Below are 22,758 nucleotides of genomic sequence, written 5' to 3' on the forward strand. Positions count from 1 at the left end.
GAGAACGAAAAGAGAACACCCAGGCATCGTTGCGAGAGCAAACCGAAATCATCCGGGCAACCAGTCAAAGCTTGAGAATATGCGGTCTCTGGCCCCCAACCCCTTGTACAAGACCACATTACGTACGCTAGTTACTGCCCAAACAAGTTACAAAAAAAAAGAACATTGCTTCTTATTTCTTCCTAATGTTTGTTCACAATCTCACTCAAGCTGTAACTACATAACACCATACACTTGTCAACTTTTGGCGCTGAGATAGGATTGCTGTACACTTTTAGACGCCAGTGGTCCGTGAGTTCCGCGGCGCCGGTTTTGCGCCGTCTCCTTCGAGAGATGGCGCCACGCTGCGTGACCAGGTAGCGACTTTACAATTGCTAGTAGGTACAGCGGGGGCGTGTCACTTCGGGTCACGTGTTGTCATGGCAATCGTGGTGATGTGCACCAGCAGCAGCAGTCGCTGCTGATTCTGCTTGATGTGCAGGAAGGTGCCAGCCAGTCTCCTTCCTGCACGCCAAGCAGCAGCGCATCAACGGCCGCCGAAATGGACAGTCCACTAGGTAGACTCTTACAGAATACCGCCCCTGCTCAAATCCAGCGCAGCTCCACTAACGTGAACCTGGGGAAGTGCGAAGCAGTGATGCGCCGGTGTAGGGTGGTGGTGCCCTCTCTTGCGCTGCACTGGTATTAGTCTGGCGTTTCGAAACAGATTTTAACGAGTTTCTGCTAATTAATGTGCTTAATACTTGAATATTCCTGTCTTTTAAATTATGCTGAATCATGTTAGTGTATTTTGAACCGGTTTTCATCAATTCTGAGCCTGTTTTGAGTACTTAATTGTGAGCGCGATCACGACAGGTCACACGCGACGGACGCATCCGATACCCCGGGCCCCTAAAGTGCTTCGCACTTTAAAAAAGAATATGCCGGTGAAGTGTGTGTTGGTCATTTATCAAATGATTGCGTTAATGGCCAATAGTAGCAGCATTCTAACTATTCGCAATTCGTTAAACTTGAGGCAAGTACTAGAAGCGTATGTCAGAGGTGCAACAAGTGTTGCTCTTGTTACAAATGGTGCTTCTCGATCACGAGAGCAGTCTCCGGTCTCAGTGCTGCGACGGTCGTATTCGCATATGTGTTAAACAGTTTGAACAGAATGTGAAGGGTTCCCGCTGTATTACGCAAATCAAATCTGCGCGCCACGCGTCTGCTGCTGTGCATGAAGCCATCGAAACGTCGAACCGTAGCCGCGTTGAAAGCCAAAATTGAGCTACCATGGCTACGTCGTAGGGCGAACGCCGGTAAACGGGACCTGTGGAGTGTGGTTGGAGTTTGACAACTTGCTTACATTAGTTAACACTTATGTAACACGTCATTGAAGTGAGCTTCGATAACAATCTGAGTGTTATTGGACTAAGCGCTCTTTTTAGAGTCAGCCTGACGGAATGGATCACGTTTATTCAGTGCTGAAGCGATTTCCCAGCTCCGTACCGTCAAGCACAGAATGGTAAGGCTCCTTCTGAATCATGCGCAACGCTTATTATTCATGTGTACCTTGATAAACTGCCACCACAAATTGGCTCTGTGCTAACGGGTGATGTCTTGATTTATGTCCATACCTCAGGCTTACGGAAAGCAAGGCTGTCTGCTCTGTGTCGAGCCACAACACGCTAGCGTTCACCTCGTCGTCAGATGTTCAAGAACCCGTTGGAAAAATCACGTGCTTTCATGTGTTCGTTGTCGACCTCAACATGCCTTGGGATGCGCACAAGTGAGTTAACGGCAAAGTGTCGCAAAGATGTGCTCACGCACCACTTTTCTATGTATGCGATACGAATGCTGCTTGCGTCGTCCGCTAACCTTTGGAGGAGCTTTGAATGCAAGATAAACGACATTGCATTCTATTACACTATAAGCCCACAAGATTTTACGTTTTCATAGCTTGCAGCCTTCGTTTAATTATATTTTGCCTTCTAATTTTTAGAGTCATGACGCACACCGAAGAAATTACTTGTGTTGAATGGGACGTTGGTGCTTCCAAGTTGCTCATCACAGATGCTGTCGGACAAATACAGTTATGGTCCATGAAGGTGCGTTGCCATAAGTATATTTGTGAAACTTTGTTTCGTATTGTGCATCACTTAATTCGTCATATCGCGCTTTCTTACAGGGTTATTTGCTCAATGACTGGACTATGATCGCTTCTACCTCGTTCCCCGGCGAGTACATTCTGACGGGTGCCTGGTTTCACAATGGGAAGAAGGTTCGTGTCAAAGCAAGTTCCACCGAGTGGGACACTTGCTTGAGTCAACAGCATTCTGTTATTGTGTTTTACCTGAGTAGCTAGTAGTTTCGCTTGCTTGTTTGTTTGGGTGAAGTGTTGCTTGCAAAAGGTGATTCTGCGTGCGGGAATGTTAGATAACTTTGTATACAGTTAAGAGAGGTTTCGAGCTGGCTTGGCTGCATTCGTATATCATAATATATAACAGTCACCAGGCTATACACGTTCATGTGTTATATTTCTGTGCATTGTGATGTATCTGCTGGTGCGGATAATAAATGTTTTTTCCAAATCCCTCATTTAGTCATGCAGGCCCAATGTGATTCTCACAATTGTCCATAAGGTTATATGGGAGAACATAAAAGAAAAGACAGTAACAAGCTTTCATTTGAGCGGTGCTGGAATTGTGTTTCTCTGAGAGCCTGAGCCAATAGCGAAAACATGAAAGTAGTAAGAGTTATTTCATATAAGGTGCATTTTCGTACACTTTCATTGTTCATTTGTTAAATTTGACTAATTCCGATTAAGAACATGAGGCATTAAGCACATTTACATAATCCTCATGTACTAATTGTATGTTCTGTTCCTGTTAACTTTTCTGGCAAGTGCGGTTAATGTAAGATACAAGTATTTATTTTTAGTCTGAATTGACTTGCCCCTGCTGACAATCTTCACGGGAAGCCTGCGATTCACAGCTTATGTATTCCCTGTGGTTCTTGTTTCAGATTGGATTAAACATGGAGAAGAAAGACAGTGCACTGTACTTGGAAAAGTATGTACATGTGCGATTTGGCCCCTCAGTGCGTCAGGTCGGTGGGAAACCAAGTGAAGGCTGCATTGCTGTGACCAGCTCTGGCTTGGTAAGGCTCCATGAACATGTCTTATGCCTCCTTATACTCTGAAGGGCCCATGTTCTTTATTAAATGTGCCCTTCAACACTTTTTCTAGGTCATTATTCTTGCTCTAGGGCTTTTCTTACCATGTCCAAAAACTAAAAGCAATAGAAATTATAATTGATGCACACAAACCCAAGTTATCGTTTGCAGGAACATAAAAATAAAAGCAAAGTGAGTAACCATCGACGTGAATTTTTGTGGCTCTGGATGCCACATTTCACTCCCCTGTGACATTGTAGTGTGGCGCCCTATGACCATGGATCATCTATGTTACACACAGGAAGTTGGAACACCATGTTTGCCTAGCTTGCTTAGCTTCTTAGTGTCATTGTGGCCTCCACGATCGGGCGGCACGTGGTTCAACCTTGGAGGCCATGGCGCCATCTATGTTTACAACAGCTTCCGTGAGGCAGCCATTGGCGGGCCGTGTGCTTGGCATGTTGGTGCATCGTTCCTGTGGTTGCAAAACCTTGCTCGTGGCCGAGTGATAGTTGGGGAACACCTAAAGTGGCTGTAAGACGTAATGCTGTAGTGTTTTTCACAGTACTCACAATACTGTGCAAATGTAAATCGCACGTTAGATTTTTAACCATCGATCATAGTATGGCACATAGATGTCACGTCCATTGCATAAAGTGCATGAAATTGTTGCATCGTGACGCCGCTGTTGGTGCCACCCAACAAGCTTTCTTTTGAGTTTTGCAGGGCCCCTTTGGAGGTAAAATGCAACGAAAGTTTAGCCCACATGGAAGATTGTGCTTGCAGTGGGATATCGATTAGTGAGATTGGCTGGGGCTTCAACATGTAAGATGTTCATCTTCCTATTCCTTGTATGGGAAGATGAATTACACCCTTATATTAAGTATATAAAGTTATGCAATTAAATATTTTAATTTTACGTATTCATCTCTGAAAAGCCCTTTTTACATTTCATTTGTCCACGACAGTCACATTTTTGGGGAGTGTATATGAATTGCTGCTTTTTGTTGCAGGTGTGTGTGGTGATATTGCAGTCTGATGAGACTGTGATCACTGGCACTGAGATTTTGGGCCAGTACAGAAGCCGACTCAAAGTGGTTGATCTCTGTTACGGAAAGAGTGAGTGTGTTTGCCTCCTAGTTTCAATGCAGCAGTAGGCCCTCACACCCATTTTCCTAAATTACAGTGTACAGACTTACCTAAGGCGTAATGTTTGATATGTGTTATATGCGTGCTATAAAGCAGTCCTTCTACACTCTGTTTATTGCTAACACATCACATCTTCAATAGCTTAATGATACAAAAACCTTAATCTTTCTGTTACCTTGGACATCCATTTTACAAATCAAGCAGAGACACTGAATCACCTTTTAACTATTTCATGCATTGTTTATTGATTCAACAATCTCTTCTTTTTGCTCCATCACAGTTAGCCTTTTGTGTCATAAATCTGCACTTTTATTGCGACAGCACTTATATGGAAATCACTGCTATCGTGCTGTCATAGTATTGACGGTGCGTTTGTGGCCCGCGTGTGGAAGGTTAGAAGCTCTCCAAAGATGCGCAGTGCATTTGGATACAATAATGGACGAAGCCAAGTGTACGTATCGTCGCACTTCCCTCAATCGCCTCTGCAACGGAGCTAGAGCCTTATCCAGCTGGCGTGAGCATCGTGCACATGCACATTAGCACTCCTGCTGAGAAGCTATGTGCATACCACACTGTGGCAAATAAACTGATCTAAGCGGAACTGACAGTAAAGTCAAGATGGAACTATTTGACCCCTTCATTGGACACAGACAAATGACAACAGTCAGTCTTAATCGAGGTGTGACACCTGCAACACTATTGTTGGCACTCCTCATTGCGCCAGCATTGCGAGACACCTGGTATTTGTGAGAGCAATGTTTCTGCTGCCCAGTGGCAGTTGTCTCCCGCGCTGTTTCGCACCAACGTCTCGCCTTCACGTATTGTTGGGACACCGTCCGAGAAGCTTGAGCGCAACACTTGAACATTGCTGTCACTTTCAGTGAACCTTGCTATCACTTTCAGTGTGTCGCTTTTTTCCGCACCTCGGACAGCACTAACTGACCATGTAGTTATACTGTGTCACCTGCGGTAAGAATCTTTTTTTTTTTTCTAGCTTGACAATTGCCGGCATGGCTCTTGTGCATCTCAGTGTGAAGGAGGTGTGCAAGGTACTTAAAAATGCATGATTATCAAGAGCAGGGTGCATCTGCCAAAGTTGCAATGTTGCTGCCTGTCTGTAGAAACAGAAAAACATTTGCGAAATTCCACAGAATGGTCAGGAAACCATTCCAACATGGTGGCTACTTGTGTGAACTACGTTACATCTTAGTTCCTGTAAAATAAGTGTAATCTTTGTTTAAAAGTGGTTTTCTTGATCTCTCTTATATTGCTTTTTCTCCAGTAATATTACGTTTTTGTAAAACAAACTACTGCTTATGAAATTGTTGTTAGCATAGTTGCAAAATATCTTTGGTAAGAAAAGACATTCCCTGATGAATTTGTACCCATATGAATTTTTGTAGACAGTGTTGTAGGAATTGAATTTTGAAGCATCAAAACTAACCTTTACACCTTTGAGGCTTTCCACGTCATTCTGACATTACTAACCAGAAAGGTACATGCTCCTGCTTTCACAGGGAAGTGTTCTGTCAGATTACTCGTTTTCATGCCATGCATTACAGTGGAATCTCGTTGATATGATTCTGGATAATACGCTTATTTTTATTTTCCCGATGATATGATTTGGTTGGATGATACGATTTTCGGATGATACACTTTATTTTCCGGTTCCCGTGAAGATAAGATCAACGAGATTCCACTGTATTTCTTTTTCATGTTCCTAAAGGAGTCTAAAACTCATTTTGGCTGTCAGTATTGCTACCCTTGCTTGGAGTTTTTTTTTTCTGTTCAATTTTATACTTGGGCAGACGACATTATGAAAGCTACACCAGCTTTTCATACTCCCTGAATTCGTTACCATGCGATAGTATGCCACATATTGACTGTAAGAAAGGAGTAGGAGAAGGAACAAACTTTTATTTAAACCAGCAGTTTAGTTGGCTGGGCCTAGGCCTCCCACATGGGGACATCGAGGTCTTGCCTCTTCGCCGCCTCGCAGGCTTGCTGGGTAGCCCAGAGTTGGTCGTTGAGTTGGGAGCTGCGCAGGGCGGCATGCCATCTCGACGAGAGGGTCACGGTATTATTTGTCGGATATTGGTATTTGTCGGACATTGCATAACATGAACTCTATTCATGGCGTGATGCAGCACAAAGAATCGAAGAGCGGGAAGCATCCATGAGCTTAGACCAACTTGCCCAAATCATTGTACTAATCAACTCTATTGTCGCAGCTAGAACATCTGAAAAAGTTATGAAATAAAGTGCATCACAGACCTGAATCGCTTCACCTTGAAACATGCAGTGTGGTGCACCTTTGTGACGACACTGGTTACACAGCTTTCCTGACTTGGCTAAATTTCTCTTGGCTGACATATCTTCAGCAGATAAGGATTACTTATCATTCGAAAGAAATATGCGCTAAGGTTTTCTTCTTGAATTTTGCCCTAAGACTGCAACACCAACACTGTTGGTGCCTCGTCACAGTTTCATTTCAAAACAGTTTAATACATTTGAGCCTTTTTAGTGCAGGAAAAGTCATAGTTCATAAAAGTTGCAAGATTGAGCCTTTCCTAACTTTTGAAATAGTTTTTTGATAAAACATTAACTGGTTTTGAGCAGATGGTGTCAAAATTTTGGTAGTCACTGTGAGATGGTGTGAGAATTCCAAGGTGATGCTGTCACCTGTCTTCAGTTTTTGTGTCCTTTTTGGTTTAGCAAGCATTCACTTACAGTAATGCTGTCTTATTCCTCATTCCGGAGGTGTAGGCTAGGATAACGTAACAATTCTATTATATTTCATTTCCTTTCCGGACTTCATCAGTAATCCAAGCAGCACTCCACCTATGTTATCACTAAGATCGACTGATCATGAGTTGTTGGTGATAAAAGAATAGAATTGGTGAAAGGAGTCCTTGCATTGTACTGGCCATTATCTCCCACTATAGCTCTTTAGTGAAGCTGTCGCAAACTCTTGTGTTTTTGACACGGAATGTCATTCCATTTCAGATGGTGATTTTCTGGTTGTGACCAGTGATGGACTTGTGCAGTCATCTGTCCACTGCTTTCGCATAGCGTTGAAACTGAACCAAGGTAAGCAACAGTCAGCCATGCCTTGTTTGTGAAAAGCACTAGCATTGCTTTTTCATGTTGGCCTACTTGCAGATAAATGCATCATCACCTGCCACCCTTTCTCGAGCTTCTATCTGAACTGTCATGCCACGGCACAGCCTCGTGAAAAGCCCCGTAAGTCTGTATTGCAGCTTTGGGAAGTGCCCCAATTTTGCACTATTGACCTCATGAAAATTGCTTTCAGCTCACACCCGTGTAACACACCTTAATTTTGTCCTGCGAGAAGCAGCAGATGCTGTTGCTGTGTCAGTCTCAGGTCAGTACTCTGTCTTCGTCTTAAATGCGATGTTAAATCTTGCCAATCTATTGATTGGTAAGATTAGAAAGTGCTTTTTTTCTTTGTCTTCATCTTAAATGTGATCTTAAACCTTGACAGTTTATTGCTAGATCAATCAGTTAATCGACATTGAGGAGATGAAAACACCAAGGAATTGCAGTTTGCTTAGCAATCTGACAGGGATATACTTTGGCATTAGCATTTGTGTTGGTTACAATCCTGTGATTTTTTTAGAAAATTTCATGTCTGCACTGTTGCAGACACTGAGTTGTCTGTCATTTTGAAAGTTCCCATTTTGGAGCAAAATGCGAAAACGCGCATGTACTTAGCTTTAGGTGCATGTTAAATAACTCCAGGTGGTCAAAATTAATCCGGACTCCTCTACTACAGTGTACCTCATTGCTCTCACTGGTACTTTGGAATGGTAAATGCCATTAATCATAAATCAGTCATTTTGATAGCTATTGGTTAATCTTAAGTTTTTCTATTTGCTTGTAGCTGTACGAGGTGTTTTTATTCTCCACTGTGTGCAACTCTTTCAGGGTCTGCTGGCAGCACTATTGAGCTGTGGGAACTGAGAGAGAAGCCGGTGCGGTTCCACAAGATGTTCCACACGCCTTCTGTCGACACTGTTACCAAGACTGTTGTAAGGATAAAACACGTATCTTCAAAAATTACTGAATTCTTGGTAGCTTTCAAGTGTTGCTTCACGATTCCTACCCTCCCACCCAGCGCATACTGCAATGAATTACACTTATTCTGTGCGCTATGTTTGAAAAGTGAACTATGTTGAACTAGTTCGCTATGTTTGAAACTGTCGCAGGGTTTGAAAATTCAGCCAATCAGGGCGCCAAGGGTTTGTCTGTAAGAGCTTATATCAGGGGCACATAGAAAACATTGAAGAAGCACTGCTCTGATGGTTATGGCCCGGAGCTTTCATTTTGGAAAACGTTATGTTGCCATCTACAATTACAGGTTGCTGTGCCCGCCTAACTTTTCAAGTGCCCTAAACATGTTATGACATTTTAGATGATCAAGCATCCTGTACATGCTTTTGTATCGGGAAAACATTACTACTGAATACATTGTGGATGGGGCCTGAAAGTTCAAATATGCCTATGCTCATTCTCTGCATGCGATGCTGGCCTTCGGTTACTGCCTCTGATGTGCGGGAATTTTAACAAGGTGCTGTTGCCATAACTCTGTTATTTATGTAACTCTTTTTGTGCACTGGGGCTCTGCTTTTGGTAAATGTGAGCTACCATATTTTGCATCTTAAAGGTAATAGCTGCCTGTCAGGTAAGAGACTGTCGCTGTCAAAATTGTAGTTGACATAAGTTATGTGTGAGACAGTAGACTGCCTGGAAGGAAAAGAAAGAAATATCACCAGCCTTTCCCCTGTCGAGAAAATGGGGGTAAGCGAAGCTTGTGGCAGGATGACGCTGTCGCAGGCGTTCCACTTCGTTTGCCCTAAACTCAGGGTCAGTGGCTCTTCGCTGACTTTTCGCCTCAGCATTGCATTCCCGCTACTCGGGGTCCACGGCTCTTCGCTAATCTTTAGCCAGGGCTTCGGAAGCCCTCACGTTAGAATCGGCACATCGACGACGAGCCCCTTCCCGAGCGAGTTTGCGGCGTTGTTGCTCAAATGCAGCCTTCTTCTCGGTGGAACACATTACGCGCGGCCTTCCCAGACGGTCGTCGAGATTGATCTGAGGCGAAGGAAGCCTGGCACAGTGCGCGCCAACCACGTTACCTTCCCCTTCCCTCCCCGCGACACACCAAACTATCCTGAATAGCCGCGCACGTGTCCTGATCCAGCACCAGCTCACTTTCCCCACACCTGCTCTGCTCTGGGAGCAGCTGGGTTTTTTAACGTGACACCACCACCACCACTGCCGACACTTGTGAGGCAATACAAGCTTCGCTTGAAAAAAATGTTTAAAGATAAGGGATCCACACTTTGGCACAATGCAGAATTACTGCGCTGTGCCGAAGGAGGTTATCTTAGTGGATATGCTTCGCTGCAAGCTATTACCCTTTTTGTGTTGAAGACTATATAGAAGAAAGCTCTGCGCTCCTGCAAATAGCGTCAACAGCGTGGTATGAAGGGTGTTACGATTCACTTTGCACGGCCACGAACTCAACAAATGCCAAGTGCATGGGACCCGGCGTGCCGAACCGTCACACTCGGCAACATGAACAGACATGTCCGTCGCGAGGGGAGTATGTCGCTTACGAGGGGAGTATGCGCAAGACCAGCCCATCGTGCAAGACCAGCCCATCGTGACTCGAGACACCCATGCCCACGCCGGCTGCGCAACCCCGCTCCGCCAGCTTGACCCCACCACTTCGTCTGGTTTGCCCCGATGTCCCCTAACAAGGCCCCCTGTAGTGGAGGCAGCAAGGAAGGAGAATGCCCGGATTGTGGAGGGTATAAGAAAGCCTGCAAGCTGCCACGTGAACACATTTTCTCTGCCCTCGCATGCAGGTGCATGCACGCTGGACGTTTCTTGTATTTTTTTTTTTTTTATTGCGATAGCAATTATATGGACACTTGAACCGGATTTCTGCCGTCGGCGTCGTCGTCGCCGTGAGGTTCCGTATAGATAAAATCTTCGCCGCGCGCCGTATGCCCCAGAGGCAGCGTGCGGGGACGCGTGCTATCACGGAGAGCGAACGCACTCAATCTCCCACGCGCAAGCAAGGAAGCGGAAAGCCAGCGCCGGAGAGAGCAGGGGGGGGGCACTTTTCTGCCAACAACCGCGCTCGTCGCTTGTCCGCACAGTCTCTTATCTCTCCCACGCGCAAGCAAGGAAGCGGGAAGCCAGCGCCGGAAGGAGCGGGGGGGGGGGGGGGGGGCGCACTTCTACGCTGCCAACAACCGCGCTCGTCGTTCGTTCGACCGCACCGTCTCTTATCTCCACACGGCTCTGTCCTTTATGCGCATTCGCCGCTCAGTTTCCGTTGAAGCGATAGACCACACGTACCTTCGCCCGCTGCTGCGGCGTATATATCCGCTCGCTGCCAGCGTTTTGACGGTCGTTGTCTGCACCACGCTTGTTCAATCAGTTAGTAATAGTCGGGCCACATTTTCCAACGCACGCTACACATGCAATGCTGCCCGGGTCGGCTGTGCAGCGCTACAGGTGTGTCCCTTCGCACGCGCTGCCCACAGGAAGCGCTTCTCATCAACACCACCGTTTCACACGCGCCTTCTCGTGGTCATCGAGTCTCTCTTCATGTCGGTCTACTTGCGCCGCAGCACACCTGCTTACTTAATCAGCTCATGTTTACTACAATTCATAATGCTACCAAAGCCGCTCACCTTACTTCGTATGACATTGCTGTGTTGCGATCGCATTCATCGCTTCGCCCTTAGGGCGAAACTGTGACATTTTTTTTGGAGCACACCACTCACACGTAATGATGTGTTAAACTTCTGTTATTTGTTTTTACGTCACCTTGTCTTCCCTGCCTAACCCTCTCCGATGGTCAACCTGGTTCGAGCTCCAAGCAGACACTGTTGAAGGTTCATCAAACCCCGTCCCCGTAACAAGGGTAACATCAGCAAGTTCATCTATATGAAGATCCACTAAAAGTGGTTGAACTGCATTTTCTTATATCTTTTAAGTGCAGTGTAGTTACCTTTCTTACTGTCAGTTGTTCACTGGTAATTATAATAAGCAGGACGTAGGACTCACTGGTGGCTGGTCTGTGTTCTCAAAGGGGCAGCACCTATTATATCCTATATTATATCCTACAATTGTATATTAACTATGCTTTGGACTGATTTGTCACTTTACGTCAACTTTGTTTTTTAGTGTTCCTAGAAGGGTAGCTCATGCATGCAGGATTCAGTTGTGTGTACCTGTGGTCACATTCAGAACTTTTATTTGCAGGGTTGGCAGCACCACGGATCAACGACGTACACCTCCCCTGTCATGGCTCTGTGCACACCTCGTCTGTCCATTTATGACATGAGCCCACCTCCCTCTTACATTATTGCTGCCTACAAGGACAATGTCATCAAGTGCTTTTCAAGGTTAGCTCTATCACTGAACCCTTGTGACTCATGAAATTAACTTGTTAATGATCAGCATTTCTCAATAAATAAAGTGTAGCTAAATAATTGGAGAATTTTTCATTTTGCTTTAAGCTATAGTGTATGGTGACGTTTCAGTGAACATTTTTGTGCTACAATTCGGCATTTGGGTGACAGTTGACAGGTGAAGGCTATGGTAATTAAATCAGCAACTGTGAATGTTTTAAACAGCACAAGGATAGGACAGACAAAGTAAGCAAAGGAATCTGAATCTTGTCTTTGTTAACTTTGACCTCTCGTGCTCATTCCTCACATTTGCAATGTACTCAGCCAGCCAAAATTAGCAACCTTCTAAAGGTGAAACAGTCTACTTTTTGTCAGAGAAGTGTTGCCATTTAACTTATTTAACTAGCATCTAGTCAGTGCTACCTAATTGTTTACTTTAGCAGGGTTACCTGGCAACTTCTGGGGACGTTTCACACAAAAACAGCCACACTAGACAAAAATATCGTGAAATATGTGATGTCAGCCTGATGTCATTAGACAGTTTTAGTTTAACGTTAGCGTAACAGCGGGGTTAAGGGAAATAGCGTTACCGTTCCGCAAACGAACTTTGCAGAACGAGAGTTTTAGTATAGCGTGATATGTTTACGTGCGGTACACTATTCCATTACGCTTTGAATTTCGCATACGTAGGGCACCTAAGTAATTCAATGCGTTTGTGCGTCTGGAAACCGGGAGAGGCAGCGCAGTGGAACCCAGGAGCGCATTGCAGTACAAGCTCTCTACCATAGCCTCCGAAATCTTCCCATCTCAGAGGCCACATGCCATCGTCGCGCCTATCTCCCGACTTTACCGATAGGTGGCGCTCGCATCTCAGCGAAAATTTCTCTCGTTAGGCTTAGGCGCGTTTTCGAAAGCGATTTCGAAAATTCCTCAAGGTTAGCCATAACACTCTCTCGTCGAAGCGGCATGAGACTAAGCGAAAGCCGTTTATGCAGTGATTTGCTACAAATGAGTGAATTCTACAAAAACAACGCGAAATTCAGTTCGAAGTGGGCGGCCGGGAGCACCGCCATGTTTTATGTAAACTACGTAAACCACGCAAAGACGGTAACGTTAAATCTGAGAAATAGCGTGCGTACGCTAAACGGCATGAGTCGTATAGCATTCTGCGCATGCGCATTACGATCCCGCTATTCTGGTAAGCCCGCCAACACGGTAAACACGCTAAACTAAAACTGTCTATTAGTGCTGGACCTACGGGCTTATATTTCAGAAAAGGAAAGTTTGACTTTCATTTTCTACTTTAGCAACCGACTTGTTCTTGCCAAAGGATGCAAATAGGGTATGGAATAAATACTCTATCAGTCTAAACAAACTGAATATTTATCTTTACTGTTCCTTTAGTGTGTGCAAAAAAGATATTGGCGCACCTGTGAGAAGAATGGGAGGATTATTTCTACAGTGCAAAGGAGCACGACTAGAGGAGACACAGAAACAACAGGACTGCACCGTGTCTCATTTCAGTTTCTCCTCTAGTTTTTATCTTTTGAGGTGGAGAAATAACGAATGAATACCAACTCGCCTAATTTACCCTTCTCAGAATAATGGGAACCGAAGGGCTCGATTTTGTGTTAGCACCACTGGAACTAACAAGCAATAAGACAGAAAAGGCATAGGGGAATTTCACTGTTACGCCTAATTGAACTGAAATGATAAGGAAAAGGGAAATAAGAGGGTATGAAAAGACAGCCTGCTGCAGGTAGGAGCCAAACTGACATATTTTGCATTATATATATGCAGTACTTTACCAATTAAAGGACACTAAAGGAAAGTATTAAGTTTAGCTAGATTGAAAGATTAACCTTCTGTAAGAACGAATTCATCATTTGTAGCAAGAACAGAGCTTTTGCAGGAGAGAAAATGAGAAAAATGCAAATTTTCGTCATTGTATTTACACCAAGGAAATGGAAAATCTTTACTAGGGAAAACGTAAATATCTTTACCACTAAATATTTTTACTAGGGAAAATGGCAAATTAGAGTGGAGCCTCCTGTTGTGGACTGTAGTATCTCTTATCGGACTTCATCACTGGCTGATTCACTGAGAGCAGCATAGAGGTTGTTCACGTGGAGATATCGTTAACTCGTCCGTTTTGGCGTGAGCAGTTGAAATTGAGGAGCAGCAGCGCTACCTTCAGCGGCAATTTTCTGCGCAAGAAAGTGATATGGCAATTCTGTTCTGCGGAATTCCGCAAGGTGGAGGAATGTTCGTAAAAGGAAGAAAAAAAAAATTGACATCCATTGTATGTAGCCTGAAGCTACAAAGGAAACCCAGAGGGGTTTCTCAGAAGCAATTCTTTCAAAAAAGTGATATATTGGCACAGAGAAAATGATGCTGGACTTCTAGACAAATAATATACCGAGCTAGCTAGACTTTAGTGTCCTTTAGTTCCTTTAGTTTGCCCTTTAAGCTACTGCAGCTGTCCTCCTGCCAAGTTTCTTGGTTATCGGTGTATGTGTGCAAGGTTAGCTCAGGGAGTGTCAGCTAGCACCACTCACGGCCCAGGCGGCGGGTATGGAACATCTTTTTAACCACAGGTGTCACATAATACAGTAGAGTTTCGTTGATACGATCCCGTTTTTTACGATTTCCCGGCGACAATGTTCACAATCTAGAACACAAAAAATCGCCCAATATGGTTATGGTGCTTTTTACCAGTTAATACGATCCCGGAAAACACATTTTTTTGGCATGAACGTACAGTACATTGGAAACTGTGATCGTATGATATGTTTTCGAGTCGCTAGACCCCATGTGAACAAGGAAAGGCGCGAGGCACGCGTGATTGAGAGCAGTAAGCGCACTCCACGGCAGCATGCCCACAGTACTTGCTCGCACGCACTCAGTTTCCCCTTTCATGGCACCAGCAAATTTTCTCGTGGGTCTTCGCGCGTTGCATTCAAATATGTCTCCACTAACCCTATTGCGATAATCATCTTCACCTATCTATTTCACAGAGTGTGTGGCGTAGCCCCTTTGGAAATGTACTGCACGCTTTACCGTAGAATACCGCAGAAGCTCCCAGTTTTGCACAAGTGCCCAGTATTAACATTTCCAAAACATCAGAATTCTGAAAATTATATGTTGAGCGCCCACCCCCTCCGCATGTCATGGGCTGCAAAGACTCCTAAAGGGAACCTCCGGAAGCCTTCGCGCCAAGACGTGCTGAACTTGGTGTCGATGGCTTGGGTTGCTGTGTCTGAAGAAACGGTCGCGCGATCCTTCAAGGGGTGTGGGATCAATCAGTGTCGCGTTGGACGGCAGCAAGGACGGGCGCTTGCATAACCGACGTGCATGCACTGGAGAGCCCGTGTTCTGTTCAAGTCGCACAAGTGGCAGCGACGAATGCATTGACCTCCTATTCTGCACTGACTCAGAAGAGTCATTCGCTGGGTTCAGTGACGATGAGTAGGCGCTAGTGTACCCCATCATTGATCATTCGAAAATGAATGAATAAAGCCTTTATTTTAAGGAAGGGGACGGCTCTAGGCCGCTGTTGGGGATTAGGTGGGAATAAACATGCTTTCTTTGATTCCGTAGCCATCGTAGCCCTGCCTTGACGTTTTTCGTTGGCGGACATCTTGGTTTTTACTGCTTTGACCGGACAAGCGCCCATATCTAGATTAACCCAATTCTCAGTGAAAATTGGACATGCCAGTTGTTTAGTGACTTCGGATCGTACATTTTTCCGGTTATTACGTTTGTTCTCGTATCTCCTTCCAAAACTTATGAACGAGGTTCTACTGTATATGTAAACTTGGGAGAGTGGGCAGCTGGCCCATAAAGCCTTGTATACTACCTCATGACATCAAGGCTGGTAATGTCAAGGCCCTCACTATTCAGTGAACAAGAATAAGTGGAACCGAGGGGCTCGATATTGTGTTAGTTGCAACTATATGAAATTAACATCTTGCATTTTGTGCACTTGCTTCACATTCAGTTTCACTATACACTATTCATGAAGGAACATTTTTTTTTTCTAGGGAGTTCATGAACACTCTTTGCTGCATCAACATCAATTCTGCATCCCATCGACGTGATGACCATGGTGTGTTGAAAAAGTTTGTGCATTTGTGAGAATGGAAAATGTTTGGCAGTGGTAACTGATTGTTGAGTTCCTTTTTTCCTGCGTCAACATGGGTGAGAGATTTCACTGAGGTCATCCATGCATTATGTTTGTGTTAGGCATGATGCGGCAGTAGTGCTGTGATGTGTGAAATGACTGCAGGATTCAGTACACATCACATTGATTGCGCAGCTAAGTGCAAAATGTGTACATGGTGTTAGTACTTGCATGTGATGCCAATAGGGTTGCTTTTATGTTTGAGAAATGTTATTTGGGATCTGTTCTGTAATCATGTACAAAGCCTGTCTCCCGTAGTGTTTGCTCTGTGTATGTGACACTCATGATATATATATGTGTGCTTTTGAGCTATAGTGCAATGTTCCTCTGGTTGCCCATTGGCACTTCTTTCTTCTGTTAACGTTGGCTTGATGTCATATACGCTGTCATGATATGGGTCGTGTCATATTTCCAACTCTTTATATCAGCCTTCTACTTAAAGCTTTTTTCTGGCTATATGTGAATTTCTCATGAACTAAATTTAGTTCACGAGAAAGTGTCCCCTCAGCTCCGTTCATTTGAACATTAGCTCATTGACCGACACTAAGACCGTGAAGGTTGTAGCAGCCTTTTCTTCAGAGTTCGTTTCTGTCTGTATGTGAAAATACAAGCTGGCTTCTAAGCGAAAGTAGCTTACTGGAAAGTCTATCGTTGGTTTTGGTTCACTTGGAACATTAGACCGCATGTTAGGTGTAGATCACAACTGCAGCAGCATTTTACTCAAAGTTGCTTTCACTCTGGATGTCTGTGAGCAAGCTGGCGCTTAAGGCGGTGGTCCCACTCCGGCGGCACGAGCCCCCCGTTTTCAGTACTTTTGGAGTAACCGTGGCGGCTCTTTTACTTAGGATATGAAGTTGTGGTATATACCATAAAAAGCTTAGTTCTTTTAGATTTGAACTATATATAATATAAGGAAATTGATTAATGTGATTTAGAAATAAATGCTCAAGAACAAGCATGAGATACATGGTTTTTGCGAACTGTGTCTCAGTTGTGACCATATTTAGAAGAAACTACCGCACTTACTGCATTGCGGCTTGCTCTGTAGCTTTAGGACATATTTATCTAGTTCCTAGACGTAGCAAATTAATTTTTAATTTTTACTTTTTGGATAATTTGCTTTTGAAAATTGCCAAATATTGCAATCTTCTGTTGTAAACAGCCCGGCAACTACATGCTCAAGGAAGCTACATTTTGGATAAAGTAGAGTTCAAGGAATTTACATTTAGCACACAAAATTTCATTCATGTAACTTGATTAGTTTTAAAGCACAGCTTCGCAGCTTTATTACCTTCCCGCAAAACTGGGCAAAAATAAAACCAGAATTCTAAATATTGCTTCTTTTCGGCCGCATTATTAGGAAAGCTAATAAAGTTACACGAATGAAATTTTGTGTCCTAAATGGACATTCCTTGAGCTCTACTTTATCCAAAATTTAGCTTTCTTGAGCATGTAGTTGCCGGGCTGTTTAGAACAGAAGATTGCAATATTTGGCAATTTTCAAAAGCAAATTATCCAAAAAGTAAAAATTAAAAATTAATTTGCTACGTCTAGGAACTAGATAAATATGTCCTAAAGCTACAGAGCAAGCCGCAATGCAGTAAGTGGGGTAGTTTCTTCTAAATATGGTCACAACTGAGACACAGTTCGCTAAAACCATGTATCTCATGCTTGTTCTTGAACATTTATTTCTAAATCACACCAATCAGATTCTTTATATTATATATAGTTGGAATCTACAAGAATTAAGCTTTTTATGGTTTATCTGACAACTTCATATCTTAAGTAGATGAGCCGCCACGGTTGCTCCAAAAGTACTGGAAAACGGGGGGCTCGTGCCGCCGGAGTGGGACCGCCGCCTTAACTGAAAGTAGTTCACTAAGAAGTGTACCCTCAGCTTTTTCTGTTCTCTGGAACACAGGCCAGGCAAAGACCATGGAGTTTGTAGGCCATGAAACTGCTAACTGGTGTTGAAGTCGTGTGCCCCTTCTGTTTCTAGGCATGAAGTACCAGCATCTGAACGCTACAGTGTCCCATATGCAGCTGAGCTGGACCAGCAGTGTCCTGGTGGCAGTTGACTCTCTCTCACAGCTCTTCCTCTATAGGCTGGCACCAGTCACAGAGCCCAGTGAGTCCTTTTAAACCTTTGCTGTTGATTGAAAATAAATTTCGTGACCTATTGAAGTACCCTAGGCACATGAAAAACTGTTCGTGCAGTCTACACCGAGTTGTCGCAGATTCTTGGGAATCTGCGACAGGGAACTTCAAACTGCTGCTTTTGTGTCAGCTCTGCTTGCTGTGAATACTGAAACATATGTTATAATAATGTAAAGGTAGGAAGACGTAATTAAATATGCACTTTATTTTTTTTTATTAATACAATCTCTTTGGACTTTATTTTGTCCATCAAGATTACTGGTGCTCAATGGGCAGGAAGGAACTAGTATTCACAAGGCACTTCTACTTGCCCGAGCAGCTACTATGCAGCTTTCGACATACTGTTTTGTTATTCCTTTTGTGTCGGTGATTCTACTCCAATTTTGCTGTAGATATTGGACCGAATGTGTTTGAGCCCTGTTTAAAGGACCCCTCACCAGGTCTGGCCATTTTGAGCTGACAAATGCAGTTAGTACAATGCGCGCTAACGATCGTGTCTGCTATTACATCCCTACGCGCCGTGGAAAGAGCTTAAATTTTAAACCAAACGCTGTTTGTCTTTCTCCTCACGGGCACCGCGCTCCCAACTGGAGATCGACATCAATCGTGCAAGTGGGCCTACATACATTGCAGTGCTGCAACGTCACTCATAGTGCCACATGACTTCGAGAATTATTCGAGGCAACATCAGTTATTTGTTTAATCAGTTGCTTAAATAGACAAATTAAAGTTTAGAGAAATAATAAAACACACAAACTGAATGTCTGCATGTTTTTGTTTTACTTCATACCAAAAGAGATGTACTTCCATTTCATCTGCTTGTGGTGAAATCACACGTGCAGAGAATGAAGCTGTCATTTTCTACTGTATTCTAGCGCCATGATCACTCTCTTTCGTCCTCTTGTGCCTGCTTCAGTGCTCGTTATTGTGGCACAGACTTACTGCTAGTTAGGTGTTACTGCTAGTCAAGCGCAACAGCTTGCGCGCGACACCGTCACCAGAAGTACGCCACTCAGCAAAAATGCAAGAGAGAGAGAGAAATAAAGAGTAAGAAGGCAGGGCCTGTGATGTATTCGTCATGTGATCCTTTGGCTCCAGTATGGGAGAATGCAGGGAAGGAATTTGGCTTGCGGAGGCTAGACGGGCCAAGTGGAGAGAGAGTGTCTATGTTGGCGGTGATGCTCACCTCCCGAAATCATGGGTTCGCGGTACTTCAGATATTTCTGTCTCTGCTATTAATGACTTAATTTGAAAAAAAAAAAATTTTTTTTTTCGTTTGAAGAGGACACGTAACAACTTGCAGCCTATAACTAAAATTTGCTATGTGGCCTGGTGGGGGGGCCCTTTAAGAAAGGTTTTAAAGGTATGAACACACAGGCTTTTGAGCTTTAACAGTGATAGCGGTTATGTGGTGATTGTGCATAATCTATCACATGTGCATCTCTGTCACAGTCATTGTGGGTTCAGCTATCTCCATTTTGGTTGACGCTTATGTACTCCCTTGTGTTCCCCTCTGTGATATTTTTGTCTAATGTGAATTACAGTAGCTAACATTGTGCGCTTAATTAAAGTAGTGGATCTGAAAGTTGCAACTGTCACAGACCCTTTACCCTCTCGTACTTTGTCCTGGGGCCACCTTGCATATTTTCTCTCTTATGCAAAAGCACAAACACAAAACAGATGTCAAGCTGGAGACTCAACATCAAAAACCATTTTATAATTGCATCTGCCAGGATTGCATTTTAGGTGATGTCTGTGTCGCTTCCATTGTATGAGTATCGAAGAATGTTGAAAGCAACAGGGATGACATTGCATTTAGTTGAATGCAACTGAAGTAGCAAATACAGTTCATAAGCAGCCCTGTTCTTTCTTTACTATTCTATTTGTGTCACTGGGAATGATGTGCGTTCACACAGACAACCTGAAGTTTTGTGTTTTCTTTCAAAGGGGATTGGACACATGTTGCTTACAGCTCTCGACACTAGAGCAGACCCCATAGGCCCTTTCCTTTGAGGTCTCCCTGGGGTCTGCAAACCTGCAGTTTGAGAAACACTTCTTTAGAGGATGTTCTTGATGGCCTTCTGATGCAGGCACTCCAGTGAGCCCCAGCTACACAATGACCTTGCTGGAACACTGTCTCATGACAGGCACTGACTGGTGGGACGTCCTCCTCAGCTTGAGACCAGGTGGGCAATTTGGCACAAGTAGGTGTTTTGACAGCTCACCACAGTGCAGTTGACATAGTGGGAAAAATTGTGCAGATTTCACACACTGTGGGAATCGATGTAAGCAAAGCTATTGCATCCACTCCGCCACATCTGACTGTGCGCTGCTGTGCCAAGTCATCCCCAGTACACACACTCTCTCCATTCGGCTGTCGTGGCTGATGATGTCATCGCTTGTGCTAGCCATTCGACCTCTCCTCTCGCCTTCATCCTCTCAGTGCCACCCCTTTTCCTCTCAACGGCCGCACCCTCCTCTCCCTAGTCCAACCAGTGTAGCACATCGGATGCTACAAGGAAAGCTTTGCTTAAATGTAACCTCCGCAGTAACCCCAGTAATGCAAAAAAGCAGTCACCGAATCCAACCAGTGACAACAGTACCAAAACCCAACCAAATCCACAAAGAAAGCTTCACTTAAAAAAAACAAGCAAAAAAATGTAGGTAGATAAGTTGAGAACCAAAAGGCACGATGACTGCAAGACACCAAGTATACATATTTTACGCGGAGAACTGCAGATTCAGCAGAAGCACAATTACCAGCCCATTACATGCAGCAATGTCATCATGCAACTGTATAATCACCATGTGTTGTATGCAGGCAGGTCTCAATAGTCATAGTAGTCCTTTACTATTTTCAGCCACAAATTGAATATTTGAAGAAATCAATGATCAGTTTCTAAAATCAGAGTATTCAAATTGAAGCTGAAATATTCTAATACCAATACTAACAAGTTTGAATATTCACATAGCCCCCTTTCCTTGCTAGATTTTGCTCTCTTGTGGGCCTGTGTACTAGGTGGGGCAAACTGGCTTGTGCTTTGATGGCTGGTTTAGCTTAGCATCTGTGTGTGTGTTGTTTTTTCCCCCCAGGTGGAAAGATCCAAATATGCTTTTCAGTCATATCAACCAGGTCACTAAAGAATTGTTTTGTATGAAGTGCTTGACAGATGCATCAGTTGGTGTTCCCTCTGTACATGTATTGCTACACGCTAGTTAATTTGACGAAATCTTGCACAGACAAGGGGGGTAGGCTCCTGCTATTTTAGTATGTCTTCTTTCCTTACTTTTGTAAGCTTTTTCTTCGGACAGTGTAGACCGCTTATAACGTAAGTCGTGTGAGTTGTAAAAATCCTCGCTAGAAGCGGTACCGCGTTATAACCAAAGCATGCTTTTTTAGGCTTCTGCTTATGCCAAACGGGCAACCAACCTTTCAAACACAATTTATTACATACTTCACCCACACACACATGCAACACAATCGCAACACAGCACACAAACCAAGTTCTTCTGACAAGTGTGGCATCAGAGGAAGAACGCTGTTATTTTTGCGCACGGCCACGCTCCCACTCCTGAAAAAAAAAAAAAAAAAAGGGGGAGCGCGCTACCGTTCTACCCCGCACTCTGCGCACCCTGATTGGACGCTGCTACAGTGATGAAAACACGCGCCCTCCTTCCTCCAAAGTCTCCCGCCCTTCTCCTCCTTCTTTTTTCACTTTTCGCCGCTGGTCCCCACGCGTGCGCCCACGCTCCCACTCGTGAAAAAAAAAAAAAAATGCTGTATGCTGCTTTATGCTGTATGCTGTATGTGCGAGTGAAAGCACGCGAGGGATGCGCGCTTTCATGGAGAGTGAACGTACGGCGGAGAGCAAAAGCGACGGCTGTCGTCGTGCGGAAGGCTGTGGGGGGATGGGAGGGAGGAAGGCAACGTTAAATAGCTGTGGCACTCAATGCGTATCTTGCGACCGGGCGCAAGGGGAACTGGCGACTCAACCTCCCGCAGAAAAGGAGGAAAGCGCGAAGGCAGCGTACGTGGGAGGGAGGAGGCGCGGCTTTTACTCTGCAAGCCACGGCGTACTTGTACTTTGCGCGGCTGAGCACTGTCGCGCGCACCGTATCTTGAAAGCGATCTCCACATGGCTCTGACCTTAATATGCGCTGTGCTTTCGCCGCTCAGTTTCCGTTGAAGCGATAGACCGCATGAACCTTTGGTCGCTGCTCCTGCCGCGTTTGCTCACGCCAGCGTTTTTACAGTGCTTGTCTGCAGTCATCGAGTGCGATCTATTCATGTTTGCTTGTGAGCGCTGACACCATGCTTGTTAATTCAATTAGTAAGCAGATGTGTCCAAGTTTATACAGCCGGTAAAACTACTATCTTTACTCCGTATACTCTACTAGTAAACTTGCTATCGCAATTGATGCTTCTTTTGGGGGAAACTGCGACTTTTTGTTTCGCTATTCGCCGCTGGTCCCCACGCGCGCGCCCACGTGCCCACTCCTCCGCGTTTGCGTGCCCGGCAACCGTGCAGCCGTGTGGGCCGTGCTCAACGCCTCCTTGAAAAGGCTGTGCTCCGTGCGCCAATTTCATAGTTGCGCGCTTAAAAGAACCGCGCTATAACCGGTATTCCGCTTCGCACGCCTACGCAATAAATGGTCCGTCTA

The 22,758-nt window shown here is 44.5% G+C and overlaps 1 protein-coding gene across 1 annotated transcript in view; it reads left to right on the plus strand.

The window, feature by feature from the left end:
• The first annotated feature begins 1,259 nt into the window (after nucleotides 1-1,259).
• Nucleotides 1,260-22,758, plus strand: part of LOC119456193 (mediator of RNA polymerase II transcription subunit 16-like) — a 55,741-nt gene continuing 34,242 nt past the window's right edge. The window contains exons 1-14 of the mRNA XM_037717820.2: nucleotides 1,260-1,504; nucleotides 1,622-1,768; nucleotides 1,982-2,087; nucleotides 2,168-2,260; nucleotides 3,004-3,138; nucleotides 4,167-4,272; nucleotides 7,309-7,392; nucleotides 7,465-7,545; nucleotides 7,616-7,687; nucleotides 8,251-8,354; nucleotides 11,608-11,750; nucleotides 15,800-15,864; nucleotides 17,939-18,067; nucleotides 20,187-20,282. Of these exons, the coding sequence (XP_037573748.1) occupies nucleotides 1,443-1,504; nucleotides 1,622-1,768; nucleotides 1,982-2,087; nucleotides 2,168-2,260; nucleotides 3,004-3,138; nucleotides 4,167-4,272; nucleotides 7,309-7,392; nucleotides 7,465-7,545; nucleotides 7,616-7,687; nucleotides 8,251-8,354; nucleotides 11,608-11,750; nucleotides 15,800-15,864; nucleotides 17,939-18,067; nucleotides 20,187-20,282 (1,423 nt within the window). The 5' untranslated portion in view covers nucleotides 1,260-1,442. The remainder of the gene's footprint in view (nucleotides 1,505-1,621; nucleotides 1,769-1,981; nucleotides 2,088-2,167; nucleotides 2,261-3,003; nucleotides 3,139-4,166; nucleotides 4,273-7,308; nucleotides 7,393-7,464; nucleotides 7,546-7,615; nucleotides 7,688-8,250; nucleotides 8,355-11,607; nucleotides 11,751-15,799; nucleotides 15,865-17,938; nucleotides 18,068-20,186; nucleotides 20,283-22,758) is intronic.

Source organism: Dermacentor silvarum, chromosome 6 (assembly GCF_013339745.2).
Source record: "Dermacentor silvarum isolate Dsil-2018 chromosome 6, BIME_Dsil_1.4, whole genome shotgun sequence".
Taxonomy (NCBI): Eukaryota; Metazoa; Arthropoda; class Arachnida; order Ixodida; family Ixodidae; genus Dermacentor; species Dermacentor silvarum.